Consider the following 22,420-nt stretch of genomic DNA (forward strand, 5'->3'; position numbering starts at 1 on the left):
TAAAACACACTCTGTTTTTTAGCTATGGCCCCTTCCCCCAACTGTGCCCCTGCTTTTCCCCAGAAACATAGCCTTGCCTTGGAAACAGACCCAGGACCAATTCACAATCAGTGGAAGAATCATATATCCAGACAGTGAAATGCTAAGAATGTGTCCAATATCAGTACAGTCGTACCTTGGAAGTCAAACGAAATCTGTTCTATAAGTCCATTCGACTTCCAAAATGTTCGGAAACCAAAGCACAGCTTTTGATTGGCTTCAGGAAGCTCCTGCAGCCAATCGGAAGCCACGGAAGCCCCATCAGACATTCAGGTTCCAACGAACGTTCGCAAACCGAAACACTCACTTCCGGGTTTGCGGAGTTCAGGAGCCAAAACGTCTGAGTACCAGGGGGTTCGGGATCCAAGGTGTCTTTCAGTCATATGTCTACATTAATGGTTATACAAAGAAAGGTTGCAGAGAAACAACTGAAAATGACTATGGCAAAAAAATTAAAAATAAAATCCTAGGTCTCCACATGTCATAATCCAAGAGGGATATCTGTTCACAAGTATATCTGCAGTACCAACTACCAGCATCAGCAGCAAGGTATGTGATTCAGCTGTTTTTACCTTCAAGAGTGACTCCTTGTCCAGGGAGAGCATCGCCTGCTCCAGATGCATACAACGCAGCCACAGACAAATCGTATCTTGTTCCTGGCTCCAGGTCTCTGAGAACTGTACTGGTGGTAGTTCCGCTTACGGTCGCTTCCTTAGTTTCACCTCCTGTTGCTGGAGTATACGTCACAAAGTATTGCTGTACTTTGCCAGGTGCTGGACTCCAAGATAATCTCAACGAGGATGTCGTAGCATCAGAAACCTTCAAGTCTCTTGGTCTTCCCAAAACTGCACAATTAAAAAAAGAAGAACATTCGAAACAGACAAAGAACTTCCTTGCAATAATAATTAGCTATCTTTAAGGTCTCCTGTGAAATATCTGTGATGTAAACTATTAATCACAACTAACATTTAGGAAAGCAATCAATCGACACAGGGTAGCATTTAAATATGGCAGCCAAGTCAGGACAGCAACCTCCTGAAGCAGCCTGATAATGCAAGCTGTCACTTTTTAGCTGAGCGAAAGCAGAGCAATATGTGCATTTTTGACACGAGTGAAATGCAAATGAAACTGAATGAAATCTGAGAGACGAGGGGAAATGTGGCTCATACGGCTAGACAGGGATGGGGAACCTGTGGCCCTCCAGATGTTCACAACTCCCATCAGCCCCAGAAAGCATGGTCCACGTCAGAGATCATGGGAGTTGGGAGTCCAAACAAACCTGGAGGACTACAGATTCCCCACCCCTGCCCTAGACAAAGCACATAGTCAGTTGAGGCCGTGGTAAGAATTGCTAGACACACTCTTTTTCAATGCAGGGGGGTCAGCTTCAGCCCACTTCACACACTGAAGTTTTAAATACAATGGTCTAATATATACCAAGTGCCAAAACACCCTGAATCACAGAGATACATGCACAAGGGAGCCAGCTGGGTTTATTATTGCTTCCTATCATATTTAAATGTCACAGCAACTCTTCTGCTGTTGAGTTTTGTGTGGAGTCCCAAAAACCATTACATTGATGGCTTACCTTCCTCAGTTTTTCCATGTCCATTGAGTGGCTTTCCAGCCCCAGACTGGTACTCAGCAGTAACAGAGACTTCATATCTTGTATCTGGTTTCAGATTCTGTAGTGTCGTTGCTCTTTCATTTGCTGGGACTGTCACTTGTCTTCTCTCACCACCAGCGACTGGCCTGTAAGCAAGCCTGTATCTGAGAACACTGCCTGGAGCAGGTGACCACCCAACCTTGAAACTATCCGTTGTCTCATCTGTTACTCTTAAGTTTCGTGGTGATCCCCTGACTATAAAAGAAATATAAAATATAAAAGCACAAATGAAATGGTTTTAACTGGTTGTTTTTATTGTTTTTCATAAAATTTTATCTGTCTTGGTTTTTATGATTTTTTACTTATATTTTATTGCTGTTTTATTGAATTGCATCTGGTTAGATTTAATATTTATACCCTGCTTTCCTGTTAAAATAATGCTCAAAGCAGATTACACAATACAAAGCAACAAAAATGTAACACACAACATTTTTTATATTAGCTGCTTTGAACACCAGTGGAAAGGTAGGGTCCAAATTTTACCAATAAATTTAATTTTAAATCAGTTTATCTCATTGGGTGATGGGGGAATAGAACTATATTAAGTTATGCCTTTCAACCAGAACTGGGATACAGAGGACTCTGCACATACTGTTCCTCGACATCATTTGAGATTCCACCCAAAAAATAGCACAAAAAACCCACTACTTTCTACATCAATAGTATTATCAAACAGTATTATCAATATGTAGGAGGAATGAGAAAGAAAGGACATTGGCAGGAAAGTGGGATTTCCCATAAATATGAAATTTAATCCATTTGAAGTGCTGAAAAATCAGCTTCAATATGGAGTTATCCGTCTTTGTTCTACCACCTCAGGAACGCCAAATTGGTTTGTGATACAGGACTTTCCAAATAAGAAAGATACAATGTATAGCCTCTCTCTAGAAAACACAGGGAAGTGGACCCAAGAAACTCAAATGACCAAAGGGTTTTAATGTATCTGTTAGATTAGTAAATACACCTTGCAGCCTTGTACCTTTTCTCTTTTACCAATGGTAAATCTCTTAGTATGTTCCTCATATACAGTTCTGCCTTAGACAACTGTTATCTGAACACAATACATACTGATTCATATTCAACCATGGCTACTTGGTGTGTGCCAAAGCCTAGAGCTAATTTTGGTGGGGCAGGGGCAGCAAACACATACATAGGGCCCCTATCTTGGTTTTCAGGAAGGAGAATTGATGCAGGACAATAGGAACAATACCTTCTAAAGTTGTTTCTTCCCCATTCAAAGGAGGTCCATCACCATCTTCATATTCTGCAATCACACTGACGGTGTATGTGGTTTGTGGTAGTAAATTGGTAAGAACTGTACTAGTAAGCGGAGCTGGTACAGAAACAAAGTATTCGTCTTCGCCAATAGCCACCTTGTACTTGACAAGGTAAGATAAAACACCAGGTCCTGCTGGAGACCAGCTCGTTTTGAAGCTGTTAGATGTCACTTCTGAAAACTTCAGATCCCTTGCTCCCAAGTGAATTGCTGGAAAAAAGCACATAGTGAACAAATGAAGGCTTTAGAAAATCTCTTTTCAATTTCCAGTAAGGTGTATAAACACAATTGGTTGCTATATATACAGAAACATCTTGATTTAACAAGCTGTTACAGAGGAACCTGTGGCCTCCATATGTTTCTGGATAATCACTCCCATTATTCCTCTTAATTGGCCATGACAGGTGTGGCTGATGGAAACTACAGCCAAACACTTAGAAACCCACAGGTTCCCCACTCCTAGCCTAAAAGCCTACTGGGGGAGGGGGCAGAGCTGGGGAGAGGATAAAGCTATCATTGGCTAAAGCTATCATTAGCCATGAGGGCTATGCTTTGCATCCACAGCTGGAGGCTATAATGCTTCTGAATAAGTGGAATTGAGAGTATGGAGTGATGTGCTATGCATAAGTGGAGTGTGATTGTTGAGTTGGGTGTGTGTAGTTTTGTGTACATTGTTAATTATCACGATTGCATTATAGCGGGCACTTCTGCAATATACATGGGATTCTCTAATGATATTTTGATGCTGTATTTTTACTTTTTTGCATTATTTCCTTTAATGGTTCTTATTTTACTTACTAGCATTGTTTTGAGATATTTATTGCATAATTATGTTTCACTAAATTAGTAGTATCAGTGTCTAGTTCAGAATTAGTACTGTGTTTTCTATATTCAGTTTTAGAGTTTTCTGTTTAAACTTGCATACCATTTCATATTTCATCAACCAATATTAAAAATTCTGCACAGCAAGAGCGACTCACCTTTCTTCCTAATTGCCTCAAGTTCCTGTTCAATTCGTAAGCAGATAGCCCGTGTAAGCTCAAACGATATCCTTTGAAAAGCGTCAAAATCTTCCACTGTGTACACATGGGTTTCTGTAGGCTCTGAAGCAATTGCTTCCAACTCTGATCGTACTGCATCTTTAACACCAACTGCAAATATTTCTACATCTGAATTTCTTAGTCTGTCAGCAGGATCTTTAAAGGCATCTGACGATTTCCCATCAGTAATAAGAATCATGACCCTTGGGACATTTGGTCTTGCACCTCTGCTTTGAACAAAGACTTTCTCCCTTACAAAGGTCATTGCTTTGCCTGTGTTTGTAGATCCACCTCTGTAGGGGAAGGTGTTAATAGCATGAAGTACATCTTCAATTCTAGTGTATCTGTTCAAAGTGAATTCTGTATGAGGATCCCGGCTGTACTGAACAAGGCTGATTTGGACTTTGGCTGGCGAAACATCAAAGCTTTTAACCAGCACTTCCAAAAATGCTCTTACTTTAACAAAATTGGCGATGCCAATACTGTAGGAGCCATCAACCAGAAGCACAATATCAGCTTTTATATCCACGCCTTCTGAGCACTCTGTGTAAAGAAAAGGGGGAGGGGGGAGAACACTTAGTATTTTTATATATATTTAGCACTTCAGAGTGTTCAAAGCATTACATATCACCATCATGAATTATTCCTATATTTCAGGGGTGGTGATGAGGCAGAGAGACAGCAGCTTGTCTCTTGTGTTCACAGGGATGGCAAGATTTGAAGAGAGATTCATATTCTCTTAGCTACTATGCTAACTACATGAGCTCCGATATCACCTACTAAATAGGCAGTCATACAGCTTTGGGGGGGTTACACTTTGGGGTAGAGATTCCTGGTCTGAATAATAGTCTAGTACATAGGCTTTATTTCCCATGCCATTTCTGCAACAAGTTAGATGATGGCAAACAGAAGTTAGATTTCTAATATTCCATGGTGGGGAAGCCAAGAGGCTGAACTGGTCCAGGATCTGCTAAATCCCAAGCCAGCACCACTGCCATCAGTTGACAGCCTCAGGCCCAACCATATCTTATTAGGCATTGAGAGCCAGTGTGGTGTTGTGGTTAAGAGCGATAGACTCGCAATCTGGGGAACCGGGTTCACGTCTCTGCTCCTCCACATGCAGCTGCTGGGTGACCTTGGGCCAGTCACACTTCTCTGAAGTCTCTCAGCCCCACTCACCTCACAGAGTGTTTGTTGTGGGGGAGTTACAGATAGGTAGCCGTGTTGGTCTGCCATAGTCAAAATAAAAAAATTCCTTCCTGTAGCACCTTAAAGACCAACTAAGTTAGTTCTTGGTATAAGCTTTCGTGTGCATGCACACTTTCGTATCTGAAGAAGTGTGCATGCACACGAAAGCTTATACCAAGAACTAACTTAGTTGGTCTTTAAGGTGCTACAGGAAGGAATTTTTTTATTTTGTTGTGGGGGAGGAAGGGAAAGGAGAATGTTAGCCACTTTGAGACTCCTTCAGGTAGTGATAAAGCAGGATATCAAACTCCCTCTCTCTCTTTCTCTGATATCATGTAAAATATGTACGCAGCAGTAAGTCCTATTGTTGAGTGGAACTTATGCTTAGGTAAGTATGTATAGGATATGAACCTTTGTCCTCCATTTATTTCTCTCTGTGCATTTTAGATAAATTAATAGAAGCCCATTTTTTTGCCTTGCAACATCAGTCCCCAAAGCTTTTCTAAAATACAGTTAAAAAGAAAAATATGAAATTATATTTTATGTCTTTTACATCAACTATCTTTTCCCAAGAATGCTTTGTTTTTATGCAATTCAAACACGATTCTGCAATCTTAGTAGCCAATAACTTACCCACTTGAACTTTTACTGCCTGAGTTTTTTCCATAATAGTCACTGCCTCACTGGGAGTCAGTCCTTTCATTGCATACACATTGATTTGGTATTCAGTGTCTGGTGAAAGGTCTTTTACATTAAAAGCAGTAGTCTGAGGTCCTACACTCAATGAATGTTGCTTGGCACCAGCTATCATTGGAATGAGGTCCACCTTGTAGCCAGTTATTTCACTAGGAGATGGATGCCAAGTGATTCTAATGGATCTTGATGAGACTTGCGTAGCTACCAGGTTTGAGGCAGGCTCTATAGCTGAAAAAAATAAAAACAAAGATCCAGTTGGATCTCAAGAACAAGGAGATGAAATGCTTGATTATGTACACAAGTAGTCTAGTTCTTGTGAAACTTTAAAATGTCCCTTACCTTCTTCTCCACTGACCAGTTCACCCAATTGTTCATCAACACCTGAGCACACCTGTGAGATTATTTCATTCTGTATATTCACAATGCCATCAAAGTTGGCCACATTAAAAACATGAGTCAGTGAGGGCTGAGAGGCAATTAACTTCAGCTCTTTGGCGACCGCAGCTTTGATTCCTTCAAAAGAAGAAAGTAACAATATGTGAATATGTTTGCCAGTGATACACCAATGCTCCAGATAGCCTTTTACCTACCCAGGCCCCAACATCACCAGCTAATGTTGAGTGTCCCCCACAATATGAGATTCAGAGGGCCTTTTCAGCAGAGAACCCCACTCCTGGTTGTGGGACAACCTCCCTAGAGAGCTTCACATAGTGACTTCTTTTATATCCTTTAATTGGCAGGCATACATTTTTCCAAACTATTCCCCAGGTCTTTTAACACAATTTTAATATAATTCCATAATATTTGTACTAATACTTTAATTGTTGCAGAAATCTGACATACCCAAAGAAAACACTTCAACTCCTATGCCCTGAAGTTCTCTTGCAGGGATTTCTACTTCATCTTGAGATTTTCCGTCGGTTATGACGATTGCCACTTTAGGAAAGCCTTTTCTTGCTCCAGCAGATTCAATGAATGTATTCTTAATCAGATAATCTATTGCTTCTCCTGAAATTTGGAAAATGGGTTGTGATTTAAAAATCCACAGATGTTCCAAGTTTAGATGAAATTCAAAATTTGTAAAATCAAGAAGGCAGCACAATCAATGAAGAAAAATTATAAGCTCTTGAAACTCATCCATGTTTTCAGCTCTGTGTCCAGCCCAAAATGACAAGGCAAACTGAGTTGATTCTGATGAGGTTTTCATATGTCCACATTGGATTGCACCATTAATGATGCATCTTGAGCTGGATCAGACTCCCTAAAGCTCTGTGACACTGCATTTTGCTGTAAAATTAAAGCAACCACTGCATTTGTTTTAAAAAACTGACTAGGGAAACACCCTGAATGTGGAGGAAGTGTAGAGTGCAGTGCATGGGTAGAGAGGTCACGGGATATTTTCATGTTGAAGAGCAAGTCCTGGTTTTAATCAAAGTGATTATTTCTCCAGGGCACTCAAACCACAATAATTTGGGGGAGGAGTGTTAGCATCCTTTCTGTTTTCTAACAAAATTTAAAATAAACACTACAATAAAATTGTTTTCATTCTTCTGTTTTTCTACACTCACACAAGTGATTTCTATTTTACCCACCTACCAAATGATAATGGGAGAACCACTGCAGCTATCATTATGATAATTCTCAGGCTTCATCCCCTCAGAAGGGGAAACTATGCCTACCAGCTGTTTCTAATTCTGGCAGAAAAAAAGAAAAAATGTAGTTTTTAAAATAACAAAATATATTTTAAGGGTTCCCTGCATACAAAAAAACCTGGTTGGGTCTGCCTATCACTTGGCAGATCTATTGCCTGCAATTTTCATCCATCAGTTTCTAGATTCCTCTTATAGTCAATTGGAGGGAATGTGAGCTTCAGATTTAACAGAACTAATTTGGACCCAAATAACAAGTCAAATCAGAAAAACAATGAGAGCATCCAAAACAGATCAGGTTGCTTTCCAACATTACTGATACAAGGTGAATTTTGAGAATGGTGCACATCCCTGATTACTATAATATTTAAAAGTCCATACCTGTCACTGTATTGCCTCCTTTGTATGGTATTCCTTTTATTGCCTCAATGAGATCTCTCTTTTTGAAATACTGATTTAAGTTGAACTCAGTCCTTGTATCAGAGCTGTACTGAACTATTCCAACTCTTGTCTTATCTTCTCCAATATCAAAGGCCGACACAAGGGTAACGATGAAATCCAAGATGTATTTAAAGTTATGTCTGCCCACACTCCAAGAGCCATCCACAAGAAAAACTAGATCTGTAACAGCACTGAGGGAACATCCTGAAATATAATTTTATCAAAATTAATGACCATTGCCATACACCCACACAAGTAATGTAGCATAAGTAATGCACTACAAAGAAATATGAGACAATTTTCATTGACTCCTGCACCACCTCCCACACTGACTAGAAGGGATAGATTTTCAGAGGAAGAATCCACATATTTCCTCTCCTTCCACAAGCAGGAGATTCCATAAGTGAAACTCCACCCACAGGATCTCTGGATCCAACCTATAATATGTATAAAGCCCCTTACTATACAGGCAATATATGACTAAAAATAAATTGTTTGTTGGCACTTCACAGTTAGAATCGGATTCTTGTTCATTTACAGCAGGCATCCCCAAACTCGGCCCTCTAGCTGTTTTAGGACTACAACTCCCATCATCCCTAGCTAACAGGACCAGTGGTCAGGGATGATGAGAACTGTAGTCCCAAAACAGCTGGAGGGCCGAGTTTGAAGGTGCCTGATTTACAGGAACCGTAATGAGGTCCTCTGTGTGGAATGTTAGCATCCAAAATGCATATGTAAAGGGTTAATTGCAAGAGCTGTAGAACTCTATGACATCATACACTCTGTGGCAGTTATGGCAGTTGGTACAGTTATGGCAGTTAGTAGAGCAATCTTAACAGTTAGAGCAGCAGGTATGAACTGTTCTGCTGCTGTCTGCCTCAGAGTTAGTTAGTCTGTAACAGTTTAATCCAGTGATGGCCAAACTTGGCCCTCCAGCTGTTTTGGGACTACAATTCCCATCATCCCTGACCACTGGTCTTGTTAGCTAGGGATGATGGGAGTTGTAGTCCCAAAACAGCTGGAGGGCCAAGTTTGGCCATCACTGGTTTAATCTATATAAAATGTTTTAGCAACTTAAGTACCATTCATCTGCATTGTATATTTTGATCTGCAACTGCAACTACACTAAATAAAAGTTACGTATTATTTAAACGTAAACACTCTCTTTCTTTAAAGAGAGTGTCTTGTGTAGTTCTTATAGGAGGAGGGAAAGAAAATTAATTAAAAGGTTCAAACGACCCAGGACTGTCTTCCACATACTCTGCAAATGGGAACTAGAGTCGAATTCCCACACTCTGAACCAAAATTTAAATGGTTGGAAAGCTTGAGGAATAAAACAAAGGCTGATAGCTCACCAGGCTAAATTAACTTTTAAATGGAGAAAGGAAGATCAAAAGAGAAAAGGAAAACAGAGACTTTAAGGTGTCTAGAGGACAAGAAACAAAAGCTTGCAAAAATAAGTAAGTAAGTAAGTAAGTAAGTAAATGTTTTCCTCCTTAGCTACCAGACCTAGCAGTCAGCACAAGGAGTGATACAGACTAGTGTCTGTAATACAATGATTGGGACAGGGCGTAACTAAACACTCTTTTCCCTGTCTAGTAGACATACCTATTGAGAAAAGGGAAAGGAAGAATTTGCACAGCTCAATGGGCAACTGGCGGTGCTGACTTAGAAAGAACTGTCTCACGTTCCTAATGTGATTTTAAGTGATTTTAAATGGGCAAAGTCACTTACTTTGTAACTGAACTTCTTCGATTTTCTTTTCTGTTGTTACTAAACCACCTGTTTGAACTGGAACAACAAAATAACATAGGATTAAGAAGTATCCCATATCACTGATAAACTGTCAGAATCTAAGGATGTGCTGGGAGAGTATGTAAATAGGGCCAAAAAACATTTGGGCTTCTCCAGTGATTCACATCCCATTATTCTCCTTCAAATTCAGAACAGATGGGGGCACATTTACTACAAAAGTCAACATGTGGAGAAAGCCTAGCAAAGTCATAGCAAGGGTGGGTTCAGCCAGCATACTGATAACCCCATTTATCTGATAACCTCATTGCAAGTGACAGTTTTCTTGCATGCCTTCAGGTTTTTGAAATATTATTATGAAGGCGGGGGGAATGATGGATGCTTCAGGTGAATGCATGACAGAAGCATATGGGGACAGGAAACTGTGCCCAAATAATACCAGGGTCATAGAACTATAGAACTGTAGAGCTGGAAGGACTCAAGGGTCATCAAGTCTAACTCCTTGCAATGCAGGTATCTCAGCTAAAGCATCCATGACAGATGGTCATCCAACCTCTGCTTAAAAAGCTCCAAGGAAGGAGAGTCCACTACCTCCCGAGGGAGACCTTTGTGACTCTCTGGATAAATCTAAATCAATAATGCGAACTTACTTGTAAGTTGTCCAGAGACAGATATGCTCTCTTCTCTGTCATCATATGAACTTATCGTTACAACGTATTCAGTATCAGGTGTAAGGTCTGTTAATAAAGTTTGGGTAGCGCTATGTGCTAGGGTAAATTCTCTAGTAGGTCCATCTGCAACACAATATATGTAGAACAATAAACACGTCATAGTTGCAAAGTTCCATTCAAAACAATAAAAGAGAGCTTTTACCTATTTAACAATGAAAGAAATGTAGAAACTTCACGGCCACTTCTTTTCCTGAAATAGGTATAGTAGCATGTCCATAGTACAGTGAAAGTGGCTGAATTGCACTGATATCAGAGTGTGGCCATAGAGGCAAAGCTGTCATGGCCCTTCTGCCTACTACCCAGCTACTCTAATGGCAGTTACCCCTGCCACGTTCTATCGCATTCAGCAGGGTTTCCCAAACTGGGGACTGGCGCTGCCACGGTGGGAACATGATCAGGAGGAGGCCTTGCCCAGCGCCTCACAGCTTCAATAGCTGCTGCTCCCCTTTTCTCATGCTTAGGAGGAGCCTGCCTTTGATGCTGCACTTGTCTAGGTGATTTTGCTAGTGGGGGCTTAGGCTTGTGCTAAGGAATGCGGCTGGCGCTGTGGGTTAAACCACAGAGCCTAGGACTTGCCGATCAGAAGGTCAGCAGTTCGAATCCCCGTGACGGGGTGAGCTCCCATTGCTCGGTCCCTGCTCCTAGCAGTTCGAAAGCACGTCAAAGTGCAAGTAGATCAATAGGTACCGCTCCGGCAGGAAGGTAAAGGCGTTTCCGTGTGCTGCTCTGGTTCACCAGAAGCGGCTTAGTCATGCTGGCCACATGACCCGGAAGCTGTATGCCGGCTCCCTCGGCCAATAAAGCAAGATGAGCGCTGCAACCCCATAGTCAGTCACAACTGGACCTAATGGTCAAGGGTCTCTTTACCTTTAAGGAATATTAAGAGGGCAGATGATGCCTCCGCCCTCTAGAATTAGTGCACCTGCCAGGAAACCATTCTGAACATGATTACCAGGCATCATTTAGGACAAATTACAGCTGTCCCTGGTATGTGTTTTCATATTGTATTTGGACATACCCCCCCCCAAAAAAAAGATCAGCTAGGAAAAATGAATGAAATAGAGCAAGACTGCATTATTTGAGGTTTCAGCTTATTAGAACGCCAAAACTTACCAGCTTCAGGTGTCACTGTTATCCTGTAACCTTCTATTGCATCAGATGGTCTTGTCCATAACATTTGAACAGTGTGTTCATCTATAATTTTAAAATTCAAGTCTGACGGCGGATTAACTGCAAAAGATTTACACCAAGCAAGAGTGTGTTTTAATGTTGAACAAATGAACATTTTGTTAAATTTTTAAAAAATGTATGTTAAGCAAAGCTTGCTAAGATATGTCTTTGCATAAATTTGTTTCCAACACATATAAGGATATGCTGTTGGCAAAGGGAGGATACAAGCTGATGGAATATGACAAAACACATCAAAGAGAATACACATTACAGAGGACAGCACAGAACATTTGTTTCTTGAATTGCCAAGTCATTCAAGAATGGCCAGCAAAATCAAGCACAATAGAAAACACATTTGGATACATGTACAATGAGTTCACAGATAATAACCACATATGCAAACATTTCACATAACAATTAAAAGAATGTTTTTAACATGCTGGGTGCAATTCGTAGAAGCATGCCAAATCACAACCTGCTTACAACACCATGAGATCACTTGACATTAACACAATAATCCCTTTCAGTAAGACATCAAAGAATTTATCGGTCTTTTTAAAAATGGTCTCTGCACATTTGAAACTTTTTTTATAAAATAAAAGCTTGGCAGAGAAAAAGAGAAATATGCATTTTGGAATGTGGTAAAGATTTGAGCAGTTCAGAGCTCAATTTATACCATACACATATATATATGCATATATTTGTTCTTGGAGTTTAACCCCTCAGTTCCAAAAAGCTGCCCGAGTGGCTTATCTTGAATCTGCTTATACATAAAATTGGGAATGAAGGGGTTAACAAATTAGAAATTATTACCTATCACATTTGAACTATTATGTATAACTTTTTAAAAAAAAAACCCACACATTTTCTGTTTACACCACCTTTGCTATACTATTCCTGAGGTGTAAACTTTTTGTTTATCTTTTATCATGTCCCCTTTGCAGCAGGTGTATCCATACTAAAGAATGGCATTTTAACACAAAATGCCAGTATGGCGTGTACACAACAATGGTTAATTATGGAAAGACAACATCAAGGTATATTTATAGACATTTATTTACAGAATGTATGGGGGGGGACAAGGAAAAGGTCATCAGTGATCCAAACGAATGACTGCAAATAAATTTGTGGGAGCTAATGAGACGATGAACGGAACAGTACAGAAAGGAATAGTTTACATACGCTATCTTGCAGCATCATGCATGTATGTATATGAAAAGTCAATTTTTTTATTTTGGTTTAGCTTCCCACAATGGACGGAAGCTTCCATGTACAAGGATCATTACGCAAAGACGTTTCATAGTAATATTTTATAATGATATTCTCGTAGTTAAACTGTTCATGCTGAGTCATGCAGGATTTTACTGATTCACTGTCAGTGCATGGTAGGCGTTCTATAAATAACTATTTAAACAAGTCTAACAAAGGCAGATGAAATTCAGCTGTGCTTCCCTTTAATACCTCAGATTGTTTGGCAAGCATTGTGAATGAGCCATATCTTGTGGTTTTCTTGGAAGATGTCCATTTTTACTTAATTTGGCCTTTTTAAATTAAAAAAACCCCAACTTACTGAAAAGTGGGCCTCTGAGCAATCAATGACAAAATGTTAACTACTTCCAGGGAGATAATTCACTCATCGCCTATGACACTGCAGTTCCATTGACCACAGAAGCACTTAATCGGTGTGCATTCCAAATGATTCACAGCTTTAAAAATGCATAACAAAATTTCATACAATTATATGTGGGGGAGCTTGAGGTCTTGAATAAATAGTGAATGTTTTTTAACATATGGTCATTTCCAATGAAAATGGGATAATATGGCTTTGTGCTGTTGCTGTAGTAGATATAGTAGTAACTAGAATACTTGTTATTTTTCCTATTGTCCATACACAGGCAGTGAGATTAGACTATTAATCTGCATGTACAATTGACTCTTCATTCTGTTTAAGCCAGTCACACTTCTGCAGTCAAAACTTAAAGCATACATTTATATACTGTACCAAAGTCATGCAATAGATGTTAATAGTAGGATGCACAACAATTTAAAGAATACCATTATAAAATATTGTTTCCATAGCAATGGCTCAGGACAAATTTAATGCAAAGGCAGAGACAACTGACCTGAGCATGCTCTTTTTTAAATAATCAGTACATGGGGAAAAAAATAGCACCACCAACCTTGAAGGTAAATTGACCTGAAGCAGCAGAGGTCTTAGGCTGTAACTGCTGAGGGACAGCAGCAGCCCACCTTGATGATATCCAAATGACCGGATTCCAGATAAACTGAAAAAACTAACTGTGGGGAAAAGTCTTTAACATTTCAAAAGACTGTAATTTGCTTTGTGAAAACTCAGATGTGGCACTTGGCATATATAGTGTGAACATCACTTTTAACTCTCATCAGATCATCTGTTTGTAGCAAATTCAACGGCGCAATTATTATTTACTTCCATAGGAGTATGGATCATACATGAGTTTATTCCAAACTTGATCATACATGAGTTTATTTCAAAGAAATTCAAAGCTAAATAACCAAGCTCAGTAGGGCTTACTTGCAAGTGAAGTGCGATGGGATTGCAATCTATACTTCTGCTAGATTTGGACAAAGGGCACACTTTAAAAAAAGGAATTACTTCTCAATGAATGTGTCAATGAATCTAGAACCTATCGGTTTCTCACAAAAAGGCAGGCTTGCAGCCTCTGGCTAGGATCCAAAGTACCATGCAACTATTTCTGTAAAACTAAAATATCTTCTATTTCTCAAACAGCATTCCCCTATGCATCATACCAAGCCACTTTTGAAACAGAGTGGTGTTTCTAAAGCAGTTTCTGATGCGGCACAGGTAGTCTGCTTCTGTTTCTCAGAAGCCCACTAGACATGCACAAGCCCTTCATCATGCATAAAGTGATTGGTTGGATCCAAACCTGTCTTTTAACTTCACTACTATGGATGACTAAGGAAATCAGACTTCAAAATAGCGAAAGCAAGTAATATACTAATAAAATACAGTATTCTATGAGCCAATTTAATTACTTTTTTATTACATTGTGAAGAGTCTTCTGAGTGCTTCCTGACTGTGTGATTGTTTCTAGTCAAATAACTGTACCAGTGTATAAAATACACTGAAAAAAAGGAGCCCACAATGCAATCCTGCACGTGTCTACTCTGAAACAAGTCCCACAGAAATCAAGGAAACATTCCCAGGTTCAGTTCTCTCACAAATTATTCTATACCACTGAAAGTATTGTGGTAAAGCCAAGAACAGGGGTATGATTTATATTGTTTTCTGCATATTTCTCTCACTAAAATAAACATAAGCAATAAGTATATTGATCATTATATTGATCAAGTTCACACAACTGTTAGCATTGTAAACATACGCTGACTAGTTAAGATGAGGAACACAAGCCCTTCGTGAGGTTGTCTATCTCTCACGTTGGTTTGGGTATCAAATGCAATAAAAATTAATCAAAAGACAGCATTTTTACAGGTGACACTATCTGGCTACTCCCTGTGAATATCTAACGAGATAGGAAAGCAATATTTAAAAGAAGGCTAGACTCAAGCTACCAAGCCATGACAGAAATGTATAGTGGACTATGCCCATATCGTGTGTGTATGTGTGTGTTTTTATTTAATATTTAAGGAAGAGGTAATTTGCTATATAGCTGCTAAGCAGTTGCATACTGGCTTACTTCTTAACATGGCCCCAGTAACGGAATGGGTCCTTGCCTCTAGCTGTTAATCAGAAAGTTGGTGGTTCGAGACCACACAGGGACACCTATAGGCAGTATTCCTGCACTGTAGGGGGTGGGACTAAATGACCATGGGGGGGGGGTCCCTTCCAACACTGCAATGCTATAATTCCCCCAGCAGGTGAGTTGCTGCTACTTACCAGGAGGAAGAGGGGAAGGCATCAAGAAAGGTAATGTACTATCTTGGTGGTTCAGCCAGCACCATCTGCCCTTCCCCAACATCACCACCATTTTGCCCCACCCCCACCCCAGGTAAGCAGCAACAACTCACCTGCTGGGAAGTCAGGTAAGTGCCTCCACCTTCTGGTTCTATACTCCACATGATCAGACCTCTAAATCAAAGAGGAAACAACCTACACATGAAGACCACAGCTTTAGACATGCTCCCCTAAAGCATAGGCAGCTGGGGAGGTGGGGGGCAGCAGTCAGAGACCCACTCATGGAGCCTTACCTTAAATTTATCACCTCTCTGAAAGTCTGTTCAGTGCCTGAGCTGTGACAAGTCATATTTCAGGTGAAAACTGACACGGTGGAATACTCCCCCCATGGAGGAAAAAAGAATATTCCAATATACAGAAACCAAACCCTGGCAGAGACGCCGCACTGATAATCATCAGATTTGAGGGGGATAACGGCACCTATTGTTGCCCCACTCTCCCAATTTGGGAACTGCATAGAAGTATATTGTCATGCTCGCCTGAATAACCGAGGGGTTGGTTCTGTATTGGGGGTAGAAAGGACTGTAATTCTAGAACAGGGGGTGAGGGTGCTGAAAACATTTCAAAATTAATTACTGTCTTGTAGAAACAAGTAAACCAGTCTGGATTTAGCTGGGAGGGTTTACACCTTTTTAACAAATCACAGCGTTTTGGGCTTCTAGGAGATACATCTAAAACAGCAAGCTTCTTTCAGTTTTATACCCATTTAACAGACACGGTCCCTCCCCACCAAGAATCAGAGTTTCTAGGGTTCCTTTGGGGGAAAGAACTGCTTTAAAACCAGTCTGTGGCAGGGCAAAAAACCCAATGTCTGTGTTGTTTTATGAGATACCAATATTTTGGTTTTGTTGCAACCTATAATAAAAACAGGAGCCAGCTAGAAGCTGAAAAGCAATAATCATTTCAGATCTGCATGCAAAAAAAAAAATAAAAATCAAACCACCTACACTGGACTAGTCTCAATGACTTCTGTGGTCAGTGATTTGGGAATTGTGGCCTTAGGTTAGAACCAACCATAAGTACAAGTCAGACATTTGAGGTCATGTATGGATTGGAATGTTGGTTTCGATTCCAACACATTCAGTTAAACCACATCTTATCCTTCAACACAGATTTCCAAAGGCTCCCAAGCAACTTGAACGAGATAGATAAACGTTACCCTCATACATACTTGATGCATATCCCATCAGAGCAGCACACGCTACTCCCAAGTTGCACGCATTCAGTTTGTACTTTTGCATGCTGTGACAGCATCATGGTGCTATGTTCACAAGAAGTCCTTTACTTTGTGTCTTCGGCTGTAGCCAGGATAATGTTATGGAGCTGAAGTCTCCAGCAGGACCTCCCGCAACAGATCCAATGGGGAAGTGGCACAGCACGACTGCCACCCTCCTCCATGGAATATTAAGAAAGAATGGAGCACGCAAAAGGTCTGAAATCTGCTCCAGTGTATCAAAGGCATATCTTGAAACACATCCACAATGAGGAGCCACATGTGCCCCTCACCAGGATTTGTAAACATATTGCCTAAATGCAGTTTACCCTAAGTCTTTTCTTAACCTAATGTATTTTTTTCTTTAAACACTATTTATGGGCACTGCCAGGATAAATATGCTGCACATAGATTGCTAGAGGCTGCATCCTGGTACTTCATAGCATAAGCACACAGAAGAAAAGGATAGGTCCAGGCCCCAGGGTGTATGCGGGGGGCGGAATCTAATAGTAGGGAGAAAACAGAAGCAGCAGAGTTTTGGATAGTGGTGATGGCACCGAGATGTGACAAGGCAAGACTAGAGAGAAGGGTGCAGTTGTCAACAAGAGAGGTGACCAAAGTTTAAGCAGACTTGAAGCTTCCAAAACTGGATGCAGCAAATTACAATCTGTACAGAATAAGATCCTGGAAAAGTCCCATCCGCACAAATCTACAGTGCTGGCACTATTAGCTACTACCTCCCTCTGGATGCAGCAGCAACAGTACAGTACATAGGGGTTTTCCCCCTCAGCTGTGCAGATTAAGAACAGATATGCAAAAATTCTCATATATGTGTAAGAATCAAGAGGGTCCATTCAAGTTACCAGATTACATTTCTACTCTTGTATGAAAATTTATGAGCATTCAGTGCTGCTGAGTACAATGCTAACTGTGTGGTTAACAAATCTCAAGGAAGAGTTTTGAGTGGAAGAATGTGATGGATGAGTGCATGGATAAAGTGAGGAGAGGTTTTCTTTGCTCTTTTTCTATTTCCCCAGCCAGCAATGGTTTGCTGTGCACATGTTTGATCTGAATACCCCCTCCTTCACAGCAGCAAAGCATGGGGAAAGGGCTTTCCCTCCTCTCCTCTCCTCTCCTCTCCTCTGGGCCAAAGGTGGGGAACCTGTTACCTTCCAGCTGTTGTTGGATTACAACTCCCATCATCTTTGACCATTGGCCATGTAGCTTGGGCTGTTGGGAGTTGGAAATCCAGCAATATCTGAAGGGCTCTAAGTTCCCTATCCCAGCTCTTCACCACTGGTGTTGCCACTGAATAATAATAATAATAATAATAATAATAATCTGAGAGGTTGAAAGGAGAGAAGGGAAAACCCTTCACCTATTTAAAGTATGTTATGTGTGATGTTATGTGTGATGGCAGCATGGGGATGAGGAACCTATTGCACTCCAGATGTTGCTGGACTTCCACCATATGGAGAGCCAGAGGTTAGTCCCACCCCCGGGACAGTGGATATGCCAGGGGTCATTCAGCACTGCTTGAGATGAGAAAGGGAAATCCCAGGTTAGAGATTTCCTTCCTCCCTTATGAGCACACATTCTAAACCAGGACTGAGAACTCTGAGGCTCTGGCATGAAGATTCCAAGTTACTAAACACTTACTGTGAGGACCACAACCAGCCTTGTCCTTAGCCTCAAGGAGCCACTTGCCTCAGGTGGCAGTGTGAGAGAGACATCAGAACGACATGCACACCCCCTCCCTCATATGCCCAAGGCCCTCCCGGGCCACCAGAATGAGTGTGACTATTTGCATGCTTTCTGAGTTTCTGGCACCAGCAGCTGCCTGGCCAGGCACTTTGGCATGACCTCAAGAGCCTTGGGATCGATTCTCTGCAGCACCTGCAGCAAACAGCCATTACCGGCACTAGGGAACAATAGTCCAGAGTTTCCCAAACTTGGGTCTCCAGCTGTTTTTGGATTACAATTCCTATCATCCCTAACCACTGGTCCTGCTGGCTAGGGATGACAGGCGTTGGGTCACCAGCTGTTGATGGACTGACTACAAGTTTGGAAAAACCTGCAATAGCTTTATCCCAGGGAGCAAACCAGCTTTGAGGTGCTTTGCTGAAAGCCGGTCTCCTCTGTGTGAGAAAGAATGGCAGGAACATCATGTTAATTCTAGGGATCCGGTTATTGCTCCCTACACAGGAGCAAGTGCGGTGCCCCAAATGTTTGATTCATTAGGAAAGACTTCCCACCTTCCTCACCCATCTACCCCCGCCCCCCATTTCAGACAAAGATGCACAGGTAGCCAGATTCTGTTGGAGTATTTTATTTTATAAAGGGTTTGTTTTTTAAGAAAAGAAAGGGGGAAACTGTGCATGTGTCTATTATGTATTCACAGTACAAAGCAAAGCAATTAAGCATCAGGAGGGTGTGTGCAAACGCTCCAGGGTTTCTCTGGCTTATTAAGGAGAAGGTTCAAGTTTGTACAGGTGTCCTCCTTCTCCCGGGAGGGAGGGAAAGAGGAAAGGAGGCCACGGGAGGGCAGAGGCCAGCTTCTGGTTGCAAGGAGACATCCAGTGTGGACAGCACACTGGGAAGACAACAAAGAAGAGGAAGGAGAGTGGAGCTACTCAGCTGGAGTTGCTCTCTGGAAGTAAACAAACCACAGAAAGGAAGGAAAGGGAAGGAGGGAGGGAGAGAGAGGGGGGAAAGGGGGTTTGGTGAAGCACTCACACTTAGAGAGAAATTGTTTCCTTCTTTAATTCTGCACCATCACTTTTCCCAAGGAATGAAGGAAGGGATGACTTACCTTCAGCCTCTGTCACACAGAGGAGAAGAGCACACAGGGCAGCAACTGCTGCAGGAAGCCTCGTCTTCATTGCTGTCGGTTTGGATCACAACCACATGAATGAATCTATTGGAAGAAAAAGAAGGAAGAGAATCAGCACACATTTCTTTCAGTCGTTTAAATGGATGAAGAGAAGAAATCACATAGCAGCAGAAGGGAAGCTGCTGAGCACTGAGCAGCTAGTATATACCTCTGCTCCCTCTTAGCTCTTTTTTTTTAGCCCAGTGTTATACATAAGATATGGATCACGAAAGTGCTTTGATGATCAGATGGGGTTTTCCCTCTGCTTCATGCACACTGCCACCATACATACTATGTTCCCTTTAAATATCCATAATGCCTTGCCAGCTAGAGCCAAACTAGAAGATATATTAGCTATGTATCCATGCCCATAAGTGCAGCAAATTTTCACTAGAACTGGGGGCAGGGGAAACAATCCAAGATGGCTATGTATGCCTTTGAATACCAGCTCTGGGAATCACTATTGAGGAGAGTGCTGTTGCCCTCGGGTCCTCCATCTTCCTACAGACATCTGGTTGGCCACTGTGAAAACAAGACATTGAACTAGAAGGGCCTTTGGCATGATGTAGCAGGGCTCTGGAGGGTAGCCCCTCTATCCCCAAGCTTCACTTCCCATCTAGATTAGGATGCCATATCTTCAATTTGCATTGGCAGTGGGGTGGGGTGGAGTGGGGTGGGGTGGGGAAAATTCCTGTCCTTTCAATTTGCCTGTTCATCCCATCTGATCTACTACTGACAGTGCAAAACCATCATCCATGTCAATTTCACACAGTCTTTTGTAAAAATAAGTATTTGAAGTGACCAGAAAGTGGCAGAAGGGAGAAGATCTGCTGAAAGTTACATGAATTGGTTTCCAGCTATGCAGTGATGGATTTAGGGGAGCACGACTGGTTTGGGGAGCCTCAGAGGAGCCTCAGTAGCACTGCAGTGGATGCTGCAGGGGACCCCAGAACAATTATTTAAAATGGAGCATGAGAAGAGAAGGGGCCACTGAATTCTGGTGTCACACAGGGTGCCAATGAAATTTGAGTCCCCAAAGTGTGCCACTGAGCTACGTGATGAATGATTAATAGATAAACTCCTGGACAGATCAGAGGCCAGCAATGTATGGCTCAAGAGCCAGATTTCATGCAGGTGGGGAGAGCCAGGAAGGAGAGGAGGAGGGAAATATGGAGTGAAGCTGACACAGACTGAGCGAGGAAAGAAAGTCTTATTTAAGTAGTAAGTTCAGGCTTTGGGGCAAGAGCAACCTGTCCCTCCCTGGCAGCCTTGTAGGTGGTAGGAAGATGGAGAGACAGAGAGAGAAGGAAGTATCAGAAAGAAAGAGAAGGAATGAGACAAAAAGGAGAGAAAGGTAGGCCCCACCCAGTTTTGGCTCTGGCCATGCCCACCTCTGGTTTTTCCCACCACAACCCCAAGCCTCCTGACAAATTATCTCCAGAGAAATGCAGCCCTTGGCAGGAAGAGGTTCTGTAGCCCTCAGTGTTGAGAAAGACAGGCATCCTTTAGGGAGTGGTATAGGAGGGCTGGAGCATATCCTTAGGAGGCAAGAGAGTATGAAAGCAGGATTTGGTGCTTGTTTGTTTTTCCTTTTCCATTCCACTTCCCTTCTCTTTCAAAAGCTTTGCCCACTAGAATGGTTGGAGGGTAATTCATTCTTAGGGAGGCAGAAGTGTGTGGGCAAAAATGTCTAGCTCATAAAATGCAACGCCTCTTAAAAGAAGTGACCAAAGAGGCTATTAAATAGAAGACACTTCCTCCCAAGCATACACAACTTCTGGTTTTTTAAAGAAGTGCTTTGCAACTGAAACCAATATCCCAGAAAAACTGGCATGCAACTTCCTGGCACGGTCATCTATCGATTTTCTAAAAAACAGACACGAGGGCATTTAAAGAAGCATTTTTTGCCCTTCACACATGCACACCAACAACAGGAGAGATAACCGAAAGCACTTCAACTGGCATGCATGAAATCCGTGGTCTTGGAAGTGGTGGGGGATTCCATCTGCATCCTCCTTCCTACCCCTGACCCAGAGCAAATGCAGAGGCCAGCCATGAGTTCCAGCAACTGCTAACTCAGAAGTTTCTTCTCTCTCCCAGCCTTCCCCTTCACTGGCTCCAATTCAGCTGGGAATTTTATTTGGCTCCTTTTTCGTAACTGTTGAAGCACTTAAGGATGACTTTAGAAGTCTAGGGTAATTTGGAAACTGCAATAAAAACACTCTGCCTGCAAATATGCAGCTCCTTGATCCTGTCCCCCTCGCCTGCCTGCAGTAAGGTCTGAAACAAATTATACACAAGGGGATGTAACATACCAATGAAACCCAACTCCTAGGTCTAGCACCCCTCTGACGCAGCAGCTTGATTGGGGGTTTTTTGTTCACACAGATGCAGAGAAAGGAAGAGAACTCTAAAAACACAGGATGGAGGTGAGCAACAGAAGATGTATTTGGTCTAGAAATATGCAGTTGGCTGCAAATCTACAAACCACTTAACTCTACTTATTCCTTTGAACAGTTCTGAAAGAACTCATTAACTAGCCCTACTTATTGTTAACGGAGCATTCTGTGTGTATTCCAACCAAGCAAGAGAAATGTGCGGAATTCAGCAAAGGGCGTGGAATTCAGAAGCTTTACAAATCTCAGATTTCACTTTTAACCAAAAGAAAAAAGTGGTTGGCGGGGTGTTTTTTTGGCTGAAAACACAGACAC

At 41.6% G+C, this 22,420-nt stretch overlaps 1 protein-coding gene across 9 annotated transcripts in view; it reads right to left on the reverse strand.

Annotated features, from left to right (window-relative positions):
• COL12A1 (collagen type XII alpha 1 chain) overlaps positions 1–22,420 on the reverse strand; it is a 112,124-nt gene that overhangs the window by 82,478 nt on the left and 7,226 nt on the right. For 5 of the 9 annotated variants that reach the window (XM_081187302.1, XM_081187303.1, XM_081187304.1 and 2 more), the window contains exons 2-13: positions 19,650–19,754; positions 11,592–11,708; positions 10,398–10,541; positions 9,730–9,786; positions 7,936–8,199; positions 6,749–6,913; positions 6,245–6,418; positions 5,843–6,133; positions 3,962–4,564; positions 2,916–3,191; positions 1,628–1,900; positions 612–884 (exon numbers count right to left, since the gene is read on the reverse strand). In XM_081187302.1, coding sequence (XP_081043428.1) covers positions 612–884; positions 1,628–1,900; positions 2,916–3,191; positions 3,962–4,564; positions 5,843–6,133; positions 6,245–6,418; positions 6,749–6,913; positions 7,936–8,199; positions 9,730–9,786; positions 10,398–10,541; positions 11,592–11,708; positions 19,650–19,719 — 2,707 coding nt within the window. In that variant the 5' untranslated portion in view covers positions 19,720–19,754. Of the gene's footprint in view, positions 1–611; positions 885–1,627; positions 1,901–2,915; positions 3,192–3,961; positions 4,565–5,842; positions 6,134–6,244; positions 6,419–6,748; positions 6,914–7,935; positions 8,200–9,729; positions 9,787–10,397; positions 10,542–11,591; positions 11,709–19,649; positions 19,757–22,420 lie in introns of all 9 variants that reach the window. The other 4 variants (XM_081187307.1, XM_081187308.1, XM_081187310.1 and 1 more) reach the window with 2 other exon arrangements.

The sequence above is a fragment of the Podarcis bocagei genome, assembly GCF_964188305.1.
Source record: "Podarcis bocagei genome assembly, chromosome: 3".
NCBI classification, from domain to species: domain Eukaryota; kingdom Metazoa; phylum Chordata; class Lepidosauria; order Squamata; family Lacertidae; genus Podarcis; species Podarcis bocagei.